The sequence below is a fragment of the Saccoglossus kowalevskii genome, chromosome 11, assembly GCF_978046115.1.
Source record: "Saccoglossus kowalevskii chromosome 11, keSacKowa6.1, whole genome shotgun sequence".
Lineage (NCBI taxonomy): Eukaryota > Metazoa > Hemichordata > Enteropneusta > Harrimaniidae > Saccoglossus > Saccoglossus kowalevskii.
In genome coordinates, this window is record NC_140651.1 from 23,864,636 (window position 1) to 23,879,604 (window position 14,969).

The 14,969-nt window shown below is 32.6% G+C and overlaps 1 protein-coding gene across 1 annotated transcript in view; it reads left to right on the plus strand.

Moving 5' to 3' along the window:
- Nucleotides 1-14,969, plus strand: part of LOC102801423 (protein C-mannosyl-transferase DPY19L3-like) — a 36,918-nt gene that overhangs the window by 5,672 nt on the left and 16,277 nt on the right. Inside the window, exons 3-5 of the mRNA XM_085505040.1 lie at nucleotides 10,393-10,483; nucleotides 10,956-11,077; nucleotides 11,699-11,844. Coding sequence (XP_085361166.1) covers nucleotides 10,393-10,483; nucleotides 10,956-11,077; nucleotides 11,699-11,844 — 359 coding nt within the window. The remainder of the gene's footprint in view (nucleotides 1-10,392; nucleotides 10,484-10,955; nucleotides 11,078-11,698; nucleotides 11,845-14,969) is intronic.

The window sequence follows — 14,969 nt, forward strand, 5'->3', positions numbered from 1 at the left end:
GGATTCCTCTCGGCTCAGGTGTGAGCAATCATTAGTATTTAAAATTGGCACACTCAGTCCAGCTGGTATTAATTGTCAATTCACCTCATTTCCTTTGCTTTACCTTGATTAGCTCCTTATTGTGTTTGTATGCTTTATAGTGAGGTGTTTTTCTGTTATGTGTCCACTTGCTGAGAAAGGGTTGAACCCGAAACGTTCTGTTTTTTATTCTCCATATTAGTGCTTGTTTATTCCTTGCTGGTCGGTTTTGTTGATCCACTGTAGTTAAATATGTTCATGGTAAAAAAATATCAGTATTCAAAAAATAATGAAATCAAGTTTGTGAGATGTATGATGTTGTTATCAACTTACAAGTTTTGAGTACCCTGGTTGCTACTTGTTACATTTCCCTATTAGTCACCTGCTTATAGCTCAGTCAGTATAGGATCTTCTAAAATGTGAAAAAAGTTGCAACTCTAAATTTCACAGTGTTTCAGAATGTCTAGGTGAATTCTGAAACACTTTCCAGGTGGTAGTTCAAGTTTTACTGAGTTTTTGTTAGTCCCCGTTCGGACGCAGTCCGAAAACGGGGACTTATGTTTTGCCCTGTGTGCGTCCGTGCGTCCGTGCTTCCGTGCGTCCGTGCGTCCGTGCGTCCGTGATCACCTGTATCTCGAACATGCATGGACCGATTGAGTTCAAACTTCACTCATACATCACACATTATATGGGACATATGCACATGCATTTTTTTCATGATCCGATTAACGATAGCCGAATAGCGGCCATTTTAAGGCCGAAAATGCATCAAAATCGCACATTTTCACCATTCCGGACCCGGATCTCAGTTATGCATGGACGGATTTTGTTCAAATTTGGTACATACATTAAACATAATAGGACCTTGATGCACGTCATTTTTTTTTTTGGAACGGGTTCGAAATGGCCGACTGGCGGCCATTTTGTTTTAAAGAATTCAGTTCTGGATCCGTATCTGAGACATGCTTGGATTGATCGAGTTCAAACTTCACACACACAAGGTACATCATGTCACAAATATGTATGTGCATTTGTTTCATGATCTCATTAACGATAGCCAAATGGCGGCCGCTTTAAGGCCGAAAATGCATTGAAATCGCACATTTTCACCATTCCGGACCCGGATCTCAGTTATGCATGGACGGATTTCATTCAAATTTGGTACATACATTAAACATAATAGGACCTTGATGCACGTCATTTTTTTTTTCGGATCAAGTTCGAAATAGCCGACTGGCGGCCATTTTGTTTTAAAGAATTCAGTTCTGGATCCGTATCCGAGACATGTCTGGATTGATCAAGTTCAAACTTCACACACACAAGGTACATCATGTCACAAATATGTATGTGTATTTGTTTCATGATCTCATTAACGATAGCCAAATGGCGGCCGCTTTAAGGCCGAAACTGCATTGAAATCGCACATTTTCACCATTCCGGACCCGGATCTCAGTTATGCATGGACGGATTTCATTCAAACTTGGTACATACATTAAACATAATAGGACCTTGATGCACGTCATTTTTTTTTTCGGATCAAGTTCGAAATAGCCGACTGGCGGCCATTTTGTTTTAAAGAATTCAGTTCTGGATCCGTATCCGAGACATGCTTGGATTGATCGAGTTCAAACTTCACACACAAGGTACATCATGTCACAAATATGTATGTGCATTTGTATCATGATCTCATTAACGATAGCCAAATGGCGGCCGCTTTAAGGCCGAAAATGCATTGAAATCGCACATTTTCACCATTCCGGACCCGTATCTCAGTTATGCATGGATGGATTTTGTTCAAATTTGGTACATACATTAAACATAATAGGACCTTGATGCACGTCTTTTTTTTTTTCGGATCAAGTTCGAAATGGCCGACTGGCGGCCATTTTGTTAAAGAATTCAGTTCTGGATCCGTATCCAAGACATGTCTGGATTGATCAAGTTCAAACTTCACACACACATGGTACATCATGTCACAAATAGATATGTGCCTTTGTTTCATGATCTGCTTAACAATAGCGAAATGATGGCCATTTTAAGGCCGAAAATGCATCAAAATCACGTATTTTCACAATTCCAGAACCGGATCTCAGTCATGCATGGATGGATTTTGTTCAGATTTAGCACAATGTGTTGTACATATGCAGGTGCATTTCGGTCATGATCTGCTTTGAATGTATATGTCACTCAAATATGAACGGAACGGGGACGTGTCATTGACAATGACTTGTTCCCCCAAAATTAACCACACAAAACAGTAGTGTGACATCACAAGTGTGGTTTAACATTGTGCACTCATTGAGAGTGAAAGAAATTACTATCTGGCTCATGAAGGAGTGGTTATAAAATTGATCCTCTGCACTAGGTAATGTAGCAACCAGGGAAATAGAAGCTCATTTTTGTGGTTTCTGAGCACAATATAGAATTTGTACTATATAACAAGATTCAGTTTTTGCTATTTTTAGAGGATAAGTTAACATTTTATTAACTACTGGACTTCAGATTATAAAATTCAAGGTTTTAATAAATTATAATTTTAAACACAGCATTCAGATTTTTGTGGATATATTTATATGGCAATAACTATTACGTGGTATTATAAAATTGTTATAATAGTAATAATTTTTGCAATACATATTTCTGGAATGATATCTTTATGTTGTAGGTCTCAACAATCTCCTCTGAGCTTTCTATCTTTTCCTCATCTCAGATTATTATAAAAAACAACATTTACATATAGCATTTATGATAAAATTATTTGTTTATTGTGTGTTATAATTAATACAGTCTGCCTTTGGGTTCAGTCTGCCTCCGGGTTCAGCCTACCATCCCTATTGTTGTTAATGGACTGTCCTCAGGCCGACATGAATGCAGTTACATGTACTCCAAATAATGTGTGAAGCACCACACTGTTTGCATTTATTGATTTTCACAACAAAATATAAATTATATAAATTGTCATCTAATCATTTAAATATGATTTGGTGAAATTAGCAATCTGATCTAATTTCAGAAATACATGGACAATGTAGCATCAGTTTTAGCAGAAAAAAATTCTGGCTTTATCTTACTGGTAATATACTAATTAAAAATGTGATTTTTTAAAATGGAAATCTGCCATTCTAATTACATTAGTGTTGTCAGCATCTTCTGATATAAATATTGATCCTTATTGAACGTTCAAGTCACTTTATATAAATATATTTTAATACATTGTGCCACAGTAAGAGTACATTTATGTTTAAAGGGATAACAAATTCAATGGCATAGTACCTTTTATGTTGTGCACCATAAAAGCTTTCTCTTAGTTCCACTGTTGACCATATAATATAGGATATTGGGATATGGGATAGTAAAATGAGAAGAAAAAAGTCCTTTCTATGTCAAAAATTGTCTTTTGCGTTATTTGATTTTTTTTCTTGTCTTTAAGACAACATGTTGTTATTTATTTTTAATCAATAGATTGTGTGTACATTGTACTGGTAATTCAATTCTGCACAGAAACAGCAAATACAATTATGACCACAAGATTAACAAGCTGTGGATCGATTCAATTTTGCATATAAAAGTCAAATTTCCCAAACTCTGGGATCATCACAAATTTTGTGGCAGTGGAAATTTCATTTGGACTTTTCAGACCAGCATTTATAGTGACTTCATGAAAATTTCAAAAATGTAGAATCTGTATTTGTTCTTCATGCCTGCTAGTTCTGAATCTATTAGGGGCTGCAGATACTCTGAAGGTTAGGAAGCAACTGCCGAGGAGCCCTAGAAAGTCATGTTTTCTGTTGTTGGTACAGTTGTAATGCCATATCAGTTTTTTAGGACAATGTATTGTCCTGTGGAGAAAAGAAACTGGCATTAGTAATTGGGATGTTGAAATGGTATTACCAGTATTATATGAAAACTGTGTTGAGAGTGTACAACAAACAATAGCAATATCATAATTATATGTATGCCACGTGATTACAGCCAGCCAGCCAGTCATTGGGTTGTTGGACAGCAATAACAATGTTGTTAATATGTCGACAACATGACACATGTTCTTAGTATAGGCACAGCACAACCATTAAAGTCATCATTATGCCTGACAAGTAGGTGAAATTAAATATAATTGAACAAGTGTTGTACCTGGAAGTTTAATTAGGCCTAAAAGCAATTTAGAAACTTGATACCACATGTTGCCTATAAAAAAGAATGTGAAATGATAACGAGTACCCCCAGGGAATTTCAGCGATATTGCTATGTCAGGTAATGATTTATTGATTAGCATAATAATAGCAATATGACTAGTTAATTATTTTGAATAATACTGTTAAAAACTGTCCAATAGTAATGCAGGAATATTGTGCTAGCACCCCACTGCGTGTTTGCTTCTAATTTCCTGTCTGTGTCAGTTTTGTTTAGTGTTTTGCTTCACTGGTGGTTGTGTGTGGTAAACTGTGACAGCGTTTGTATTGTCTCGTATTGCACCTTTACATTTAACCAGTGTTTTGTTATTCCATTCATGTTGTACGTCTTCAGTAAGTCAGTTGGAACAGTGGAATTTCTAAAGTACTACTACTGCAGTATTATCCAAGCCTTGTATTGTCATTTGAGGTGATCTCATTGCATAGTGCTTTTATTTACTTATTGTGATCCAAACATGTCTGCAGAGCTCAGAAAGCGCAGGCCTGGAAAAACCAAAACTGGCAGAAGAACCCAAACCCGTGATAGGAAATTCTCACAGAATCATTGCCTGAATGATGAAGTTTCACCTTCGAGATTGCTTTTCAGAAACTCAGTGTTCTTTGCTATTGGATTAACTTTGAGTCTGTATATGGGATACAAACATGTAATCTACATGAATACACTTCATGAGAACCGTTTATGGTTTTCAAATATCAAGGTATTTAATTCAATCTGTTTTCAAATCTCTGCCCATAATGTAAATTTCACTTTCTAAAAAGTTGATACATATCAGATTTGAAACTTATCGTTATACTTTGCCTCCATTTATGGAGAAACCCTTAATTTTCATTTCTTTCATTTTGTAAACTAGGATTTAACATTGATACTATGCTAAAATCAAAAGTGTTCGTAGTTTGAATACTTCAGTCTCACATATATATTTTAATGTATGACTGAATCTTGTAATTCTTGTTGAATGCATGTGTTGAAATCATGACAGTCATTGATCCATTTCAGGGTACTGTACAAGGAGAAATATTTTAAAGGTTTATTTTAGCAGATTTGGTGTTGTATGGATAGTCACTGGGTTTTAAATTCACTGGTTTGTGAGAGAAACCATACAATCTATTGTAAACTTTGCATATTCAGTATATTTCAACATATTTAGCTATTAGCAAAAATAATAGCCAGCTAATAATTAAGCCTTATTGGCCATATAGTAAATTTCCTGAAATCAAGGTAAACAATTTGCATATAACCAGTGCCTTTCAAGACCGAAGTGTTACCATGTTTTGTGATTGAATTACAGTCCTTGGACTTTCAATAATAGAGATGACTGATATGTTTATTCTTTCTATTGTCACATAAATTAGTATATTATTATACAATTAAGCCACCATAATTGGGTATTTACCAGAGATCACAAGACTCAACTTGTTGGTATTCATTTTGCTCTTATGAAAATATCACAGTCCTCGACTACACTGTAATTGGCATTCTCGTCTTGTAGCAGGTCACTGTGGGTGTCACATCTCACAGAAATCAAACTCTCACATGGATATAAGTGTACATAATACATGCCTGAATAGATTGAAAATCCACTTTAGAATCAATTTATGTCAAGAATAATTGCTTTCAATAACAAAATCAACATAAAGCAGCATAAAACAACTTCATCTATTATGAGAATATTTAAAAAATATATCACATTTGCTTTATTTATATACCCTATATATAAAATATGTTTTTGAAATGCAGTCCCTCTCCCCCTTGGATATTTTCGCAGATTTTTCGGTGCCGAAGCGATTCACGTCCTAAATTTTGGTTCTCCGAGCCTCTCTAATAAATACCCTATCTAACTGCTGGACTGAATTGTCTATAATATGAAAAATTCATTGAAGATTAGGCAAAAATCGGTTGTTTATGGCCTCAATGTCTTTTTGCTCGGAAACGCAAGGGCGATAAGACTAGATTTTCAAGAACGCAGGTCGCTCGGATCGGACGGTTTCTATTGTTTCGATATGCAAATCAAACAATTGTAATAGTTCTGTATTGTAACCTCTCCAATATAAATAGTCCTCTACTTCCCAGAATTTGACAATGGTACTAGCCCAGAATTGACTTTCTGTTCAGCGCATCTTTGATTGTAGCAATGTTTACACCACTGTACGAAAATACGCACACTCGCGAATTTAACAACATTCACCTGAGCTTTTTAGGATAGTGGGAATAGAAGCAAATAGATGGAAATGCCAGTTACGTCACTCATGAAGATTGATGATTCGATTTCTGGCCAGGATAGATGTATTTAGTGTTCATTTCTATGCAATATGTCTGCACTTGCGATTCTTAAATTCAATGTGTAAAATTATATCGCTGCTGAGGACGGCGACGGCTGACATATTGTTTTGGTTCTGCGGCTCTTTGCATGAGCAACTGATTTTTAGGTTTCTGTTTGTCTTTTTAAATATTCTGACGTTTACTTGGTTGTATTTCGTATATACTACTCAGATTATACCACTCAAGGCTATATACTAAATTCTATTATTTTGAGGGTATTTTTGTGAGTGTACATGTATGCATAAAATGTAAAGTAAACAAAATTATCGAGTGATTTTGGATTTGTTGGCAAAGTAGCCGAAATGCTGTGACATGGTCTAATTGGTGGTGTGAATTGCCAAGCCAGTTTATGAAATAGTGAACACAAATTTTCGTAATATTACTGACCCCTAAAGACGCTCATCGCGAAGTGTCTTGTATATTTATAAGTAAATAACAGAGGTTTTTTTTTTATTATAATAATTAATTCATATTTGAATTATTCAGTATACATGATGCATTGGAGATGTATGGTACTTAAAATAGATCAAATATGGTTTTCCACTTTAAATTGCTATAGTCGTCGTGCAGCATATGTTCGCTGTGGGTCCCATATCGAACATGATATGGTGCGATGACTAGCACCTTAATATTCAGTGTTGGATTCTTGTTTCATAACACATTGACAGTCATGTGACAGCATTTTAGGTTGCACTATGAGTATGAGATTATATGTTTTGTGCCTGGTGTTTCTTGATATTGGCTGAAACCAAAGACAATAACTGTTTTATTATTTCGAAGGAGAACAACAAGACAGGCAAAGTAAAACTGTGAGCCAAAACACAAACTTTCAGAGTTAAAATCAAAATTAGCCCCCAATGAAGAAATGCATTGGAGTGTCATTCATCCTTTTATCGTCTGCTACAATCTAACTGTCATGATATGACATCAGAGCCAGTAACACAATAAAAATTATGTCAGCAAGAAGAAATATGCTAGGAGATGCCAATATGCATATTTAGCAACAATCATGTGACCATTTTTAACCAATAATATTGACTGTCTTGTACTTGAGGAATAATAAATATACTATGGCACCGATATATACAAAGTGCAGGAAATATTTGATATGCCTGGATTCACCTATGTTCCGAATGTGGGAACACAATTCAAAAAGGGTTACGAAATGATTGCCAACATTATTTTCTGCATTGGCATTGTGTGAAAATCGACAATGATTACTTTATCGGTCTGAGCAGCGTTTATTTATTTACTTGTTGAGCCTTTAGATTCTATATTCCTTCGTACTTTGTTAATATATATATACACTGTATATATATATATATATTTATATATATATATATATATATATATATATATATGTGTGTGTGTGTGTATTCCTAAAAACAAAAGAAATAATGTCACCATTAAAAAGAATCATGCTTCAATGACAAGTCAAACTCACTTGTGTCCATGCATCAAAATTGACAAATTGAATACCAACAATTTTGTAAGTGTAGTAGTATATACAAAAAAATTCAATGTGCATGATATTTTCATCCCATGATGATAAAGCAATATGTTATTAATATCAAACAAAACCAAGAAGAAAATGCATGTAGAAAGAATGAATGTAGAAAAGAATGTAGTCGACTATATTTTCATAATGGGACAGAAGTTATGATACAATCAAATGTTATAAAGGTCTTATGTATTCTGTACAAGTCGTAAAATTTGTTATGCTAATATCAAATATGTATAGCTTGATGGGTATTTGTATAATGTCCATAACTCAATTATTGCCATCTGTTTGCATTGAAGTACAACATTTGCTTTTATTGCCCGCATACACACATCTGACATAGCTTGCGGTGTAGTACAAAGTATTCAGCGGCACTAAAATTTTATCTCAAAAACAAAATCAAACAAGTCCTGGGTTACCCCCCAGTAATTATCTGTGTATGATTCCATAATTACGGTAACTAGTACTGTCTAATAAAGTTTTATTTAAAATTGTTCTATAACATTTTATTTGTTTTAGATTAGCAGGAAACAATATTATCTAATGTGGACGCAAGTTATGAATTTCTAATAAATCAATAAGTTAGCATTTTTGTTTAAATTTTTTTTTACCTGCAAATGTTCTTACCAAGGAAACAACTTCTTTATCCATCCAAATCAAGATTTGTAATTAAGATTTTTCACGTTTTCTGTATTTTTCTTTAATTTCTTTCAAAATTGTTAATTTTGACATTAGCTATATTAGGTAGGTCTAGAGCCAAATTTTGTGAAACACTAAAAAAAATTATCACATTTAATCGTAAAGCTGCAAAACTGCTTGGTGATATTCAGCATGGTGTATATTTTGCAAATACCATGGCGCTTGTATTTATTAAAGTATTACTTACGGGTAACATGTTAAAGGCTTCAAACAAAATTTTTTCAACAATACAACTTTAACAAATTGGCAATTGGCTAAGAAAAACAATGTAGTATTGGCCAAGGTAGTTAAAACTATTTTTCGTCGATGGTGGAAGTGCAGATACTACATAGTATTGCAGTAGGCTATATTATAATAATGCAGTGAATGTGAAAAAACATGATCAGTCATGGTCATTTAAGACTAAAATTATATTTAAGTGACTTTATACTCTCCTGATATGTGATTTGATTCATAATTGAATTGTTTAAAAACTGAAATATGTTCAAAATTTTGAGGTTTGGTTGCTATTTATTCACAAAATTGAAAGAATTGTTACTAGTAGTTTGAATGTTAAAATACACATTCCTACAGATTTGTATACAAGATGAATTCAATAATAAAAAATAAACTACTGAACAGTGTATGCAATCATGTTGCCAACATATTTTCTGATATCACAGGTAAAAAATCAATTGATAGTTGTTCAGTTGTCTCTGACAACCAATTTTGTCGTGGAGAAACCAGATACTAAAAACTGGTTGCCCATTGAGATAACCATGAAAATAAATACAGTGACTAGAATATTACACATACATGTACATGTAGTCCCATGAAGTATTAACAGACTTTAATTTCACATTTAACATTTGTATTTAACATTTTTTTAACATGTCTTTGTAGCTGCCAAAAATTCATGTTTATTCATTTAATTTATGCCTGCTCATGTGGATGTGTAGAGTTGTTATTCTGTTAGAAAATATTAACAAAACCATAAGTTATAGCTAGACCACCTGTGCCCATTTTTTCTTCTCCATGGTAACAATTTCAAGTAGTAATTAATAATTTAATTGGAAAGAGTAGTTATATGTAGTGAATGCACCAAATGAGAAAATACATTACCAATACCTGATTACAAATGTGCACATAAGGTTAAGTCTATAATATGCACAATAATCAATCAAATATCCAATAATTAATTAGGAATCCAATATTGTTAAATTTGTGATTCTAGGTTTTACAGACTGAGACAACTGTACATATACATGATATACATGTAATTTAGTTAAAAATAAAAATTTACTCTACAAAAAAGTAGTATGAAAAATGGGTGCATTGTATATGCATGTAGATTCATCTTTTTGGTGTTAATCATTTGCGTGGCTTTTTGTTGTTGAAAAAACTTTCTCCTGGATAGACAGCAACTAAAATTCACACATATACCGGTACATTATAAACAGCTACATGTTGACTCCATATGAAAACTAAAATTGATTTATTTTAAAATTATTACAATGTTCGAAATATGTTCATTGGGCACTATATAGAACAATATGCTTCCCATACATGATAACATAATATTTTGAATCAAGTTTAAATTAGTATTTTATAAATATTAATGATATAATCTAAAATGTTTGTTTCAATCTGATATTGGAATTTTTTGCATTTTTGTATTTTTACAGGAGGTAGAGCGTGAGATTTCTTTCCGAACAGAGTCTGGTCTTTATTATTCATATTACAAGCAAATGCTTAAAGCTCCATCGATCAATCAAGGTAAGCTCAGCTCAGCTTCATAATCCTCTACTGCATCTGAAGATAATATACATGTACTTATAGTCTCAGAGTCTGTAGTAAATAAAGTTTTAAAATCCCTACAAGCATGACCAAAATGGGAATCTGTTTTTTAAATAGAAATATAAGTCTGTATAATTCTATAGAATATAATAGATAAAGTACTAAGAATAGAATAGCCGTTAATATAATTTTATACAATAGAACAGAATACTGTAGAATAGAATAGAATAGAATAGAATAGAATAGAATAGAATAGAATAAAATAGAACAAAATACTGTAGTAAGGAGTAGAATAGAAGAGAAGAATCAGTTGATACGTTAATCACTAACAGATGGAAAAAAATACAAGCAATGTGATGCATGAAACGTAATGGCTGAAATCGCCTAATTACTATGTATGCTTAGATTGATATCATTTATTTATTCACTCCCCTTTAATCTTTAATCTAAGGTTTATATGAGTTAACACATGATAACATGACAGAAAACTGGAGGACAATTAATGTACTGGAAAGAATGAATATCTATCAAGAAGTTATTCTCAGCATTATGTACAGAATGTTTAATATCGCAGTAAGTCCTCTTCAGTATTTTATAGTATGCAGTATGTATCTAGTTGTCACATGACCAGTGAGTTGTCAGGCAATGTTGTACTGTGAAATATTTTATTTTAGCTGGAATTAATTTTCGCTGAAAAGACTTTTTGGGTGTTTTGTGTGGAATTTATTTGCACTGATTTTTGACAAGTTGAATGTAAAATATAGGAGAAAAGGTATATTCGCTAGATTTTATTTTCACTGAATCATTTCTTCAGTGAAAATAACGAAAATTAATTCCAAGCAAAAATGAAGTATTTTACAGTAGTTTAACTGGTATGGTAGGCATCATATATGTTAAATTTTTAAATGTGTGTAGAATCATGTACCGGTATGTACTAAATTTAAATGATTATTCTCATAAATTCAGTGATGCTTACTCTTAACAATGCTGAATGAAGAAAATTATTTTCCAAAAAAATGAATGTTATTTTGATGAAACATTTTTTCATATAGAAATTTGGATCAATTGGAAATCGCATTGCTAAATAAATGTCTTGAGATCAAAGTTGTTAAAAACAGTTGAGCTGGTTTAATTGGTGACAAGTTTGCTTTGGTATTCAAATGGTAAATAATTAACATGTCATGTTATTCTCAGAAATGGTTAGAGCCTGTGTATTTCTATATAGACACCGTTTTGTTTTTACATGGAATGTATGTTATAGCATTATATTGTACATCATGGATGCTGAGTGGATCATGGCTGAGTGGTGTTTTGACAGCAGCGTTCTACATTTTCAACAAGTAAGTCAGTGTAAATATACTGTTAATCCTATATAGATTTGAATAGAATAGAATAATGCTTTATTACATCCTTAATAAAATCTGCATGACATTTCAGTTTTTGTAATTGCTGTATTATATCAATAGTTTATGTTGTAATTAATGTTTGTTTCTTATGTTGTAATTAATGTTTGGACATATTTTTGTTCTACTAGAAGCATATTTCCAATACATGTGCACTTAAATTGACATGTATCTTTTCATGTCAATTTACTAGTTTTCCCTGACACTAAGAGGATTATTGTAAATTTAGATTAAATTTCCCCATATTACCATTGTCATTAGTGTTCATGTTTGTCTTCAATCTAAATGATGACATGCCAAAACTAGAGCTGGTCTGTAAATTTTTACATTCATTTAAACACATGTTTGGTATTATTTTTAATGGAAAAAAATCCATCGCTATTAATATGCCACAATGTGTGTATAATTTGGCTGCAATGACATGTTGTTTGCATACTCCTTTATCAGTTTTTGTATTCATAAATGTCTGTTTATTCCTATACTTTGCATAAAGGCTCTATATAATTTGGGAAGTGCAGTACCAGTGCAGTCCAAGCATAATTTAACTTCCAAGCTGTCTCATCTGGCTAAAATTGATTTTTTTCACTATTATTTTTTGAAGTTATCATCAATAATTTTAACTTAATAATAAATTCTTTGTAGTATGTTTCTTTGTTTAACGTGAAATATATAATAGCCAGATCACTCTATACAGTTTATTAATGGTAGTTTTGAAAGCAGGCTAAGCCAGCTGTAAGCCTGATGAAAGCTCAAAATACTCTTGGACTGTACGGTGTTTCTTGTTTTCCATACTCCAACCTTTTGCTTCTATTTCAACAAGCTTTAAATACATGTACATTTCACAACAGGATATCTTGGAATTAATGGGCCTTTATCCCATGGCAAAATAAATTCTGTTTCCTCATTCTGCATTTATAAATTAATCATCCATCAAAATTTCAATATCTCTGGAGCACTACAATGTAAAACAAAACTGGATCTAACAAAAACTGAATACCGGTTCTCATGATGCACGCAAATATATAGCAACTCGTTTTAATTCAAAATCAAGATATTCAATATGTGTAGTTACAACTAGAGGATCTGTAACTCATCAAACTATGTCACTATAGACCTAAGACTCAAATGGCTGCAGAGATCTTATTGACAGCAAGAGAGCCACAAGTCTTGTCTTTTTCTCCACAGTGTTCCATTTTCTCAAGTCATCAAATCTACTGATCTACTTTCAAGGGTATTTGGGACAGTGGACACAATGATTTGAGAGAATATATGGAACAATATTTGTAAGTTTTCCTTTTCACCACCAGACATTCTCAGCCAAACTTTTCTACATTTTTTTTCCTTGTATTCTTCAATATTTCTGGAAATGTACCCTAATTTTGTAGAGCCAACGGACAGAATTTGAGGAAAAAAATGTGGCTATTTTGTGATGAAAAGCGGGAACTGGTGGTGAAAAGATTAAAACAAGTCACATGGCTTTAATTCTTACTCTCAATGAGATCACACTATTTCTATGTAACGTCTATACAATTTTAATTTCACATATAGCTGGCAACTAGAAAATCGGTAAACTATGTCAATATAGCTTATTTTGAGAAAATGTCTGAGCTCAACTATTTATCAAATATCGATTGGCCTTAAAATAACCTTTCCTGTAATCAAGTTATGTGAGCTGAAACTTATTTACCTTCGTGTGGATGAATTACTATAGACCACTAATGCAAATACAATTAATTCACAGTAATTATTGATTTCGGTCATTCAACTTGTCTGTATGTGTTTAGCATATGACTACAAAATATGCTGTAGTAGGGTCTAATATTTAGATGCATTCGTTTTGGCATGTCTTTTAGTCCTAAACTACACATACCTACACTCTGATTTAGGTGCAGCATTATTTTTGTGGTCTATAGATTACTGATAATGAAATTTGCTTACTCTTGAATAATTAAATTTTGCCACGTCACATGATTTGAAAACTGCAATTTTTCCCCCAACATATACATATTTAGTCAGCTGCAATAAACAAACGTACAGTTCAAAAGTGAACAGCTATGTTTTTAGTTTTGCTTGATTTTTTTACCAACATTTTCTGTATGGTTTCACTAAAGCTCTATTATTTTATCTTTTATACACATATTGGAGTAAAGCCTTGTACTTTTCTGGTTCAAGATGCACTCATAGAGCATATAGCATTCATAGAGCTATATTATTTGACATACTTAATAGTCTGAATTTGAGCAAATTTTGGGAAAATATACAATAAATATGACTGTTTACATTTTACCACATATGTGTGTATTTAATAACAACTACAGCAAACGACGCCATATTTAATCTCTAAGTGTGAATGATCTGTTCTTGTCAACCAGCCAGTGCATACACTCCTAAAATATAAGCAAGTGCGATGGCCTATTGAAGCAAAATATAATTTCACGGCTGGTAATTTTCATGTGTTTCCATCACTAGCTTCATCATACACATCTGCATCTTTGCATCACCTGAGTCATGGTGGAAATAAAAATCATATTCAAGTATAAATCAAAATTAGTTCAAGTCTACAGTTTTGACAACAAAATTAATGCACTACATGTATATCATCATTATTTATATTATATTAGACAAAAATTAATATTCTAACACTATAAATCAGTATATTATAAATCAAAGATGAAATTCTAATATATCCTATTCAAGTCTTACGAAGCCATCGCACTGTGACGTCATTTGTTTTCATTTTTGTCCAACTCTGATGCAAATGTCAATGTTCACTGATCAGCACTAGATCAGGTTCTGCTATGACAATGTTGACTGTAAGTTGATTAATTATTAGGAACACATACATGTATATTTAATAACAACAATAATGAACAACGCTGTCGTTTTATATTTGGATGTAAATACATGGTTCTTGCCAACCAGTCACCGAGCATGCACAAAATGTTAACAAGCTTCTTTTTAAGGATAAATAGATTGCCCTTTAAGAATCATATAGGTTCAAATTCAGGACTGACAAGATTCTGATAGTTTGAAATAGTCATGATTAATTAATTTTTATATTA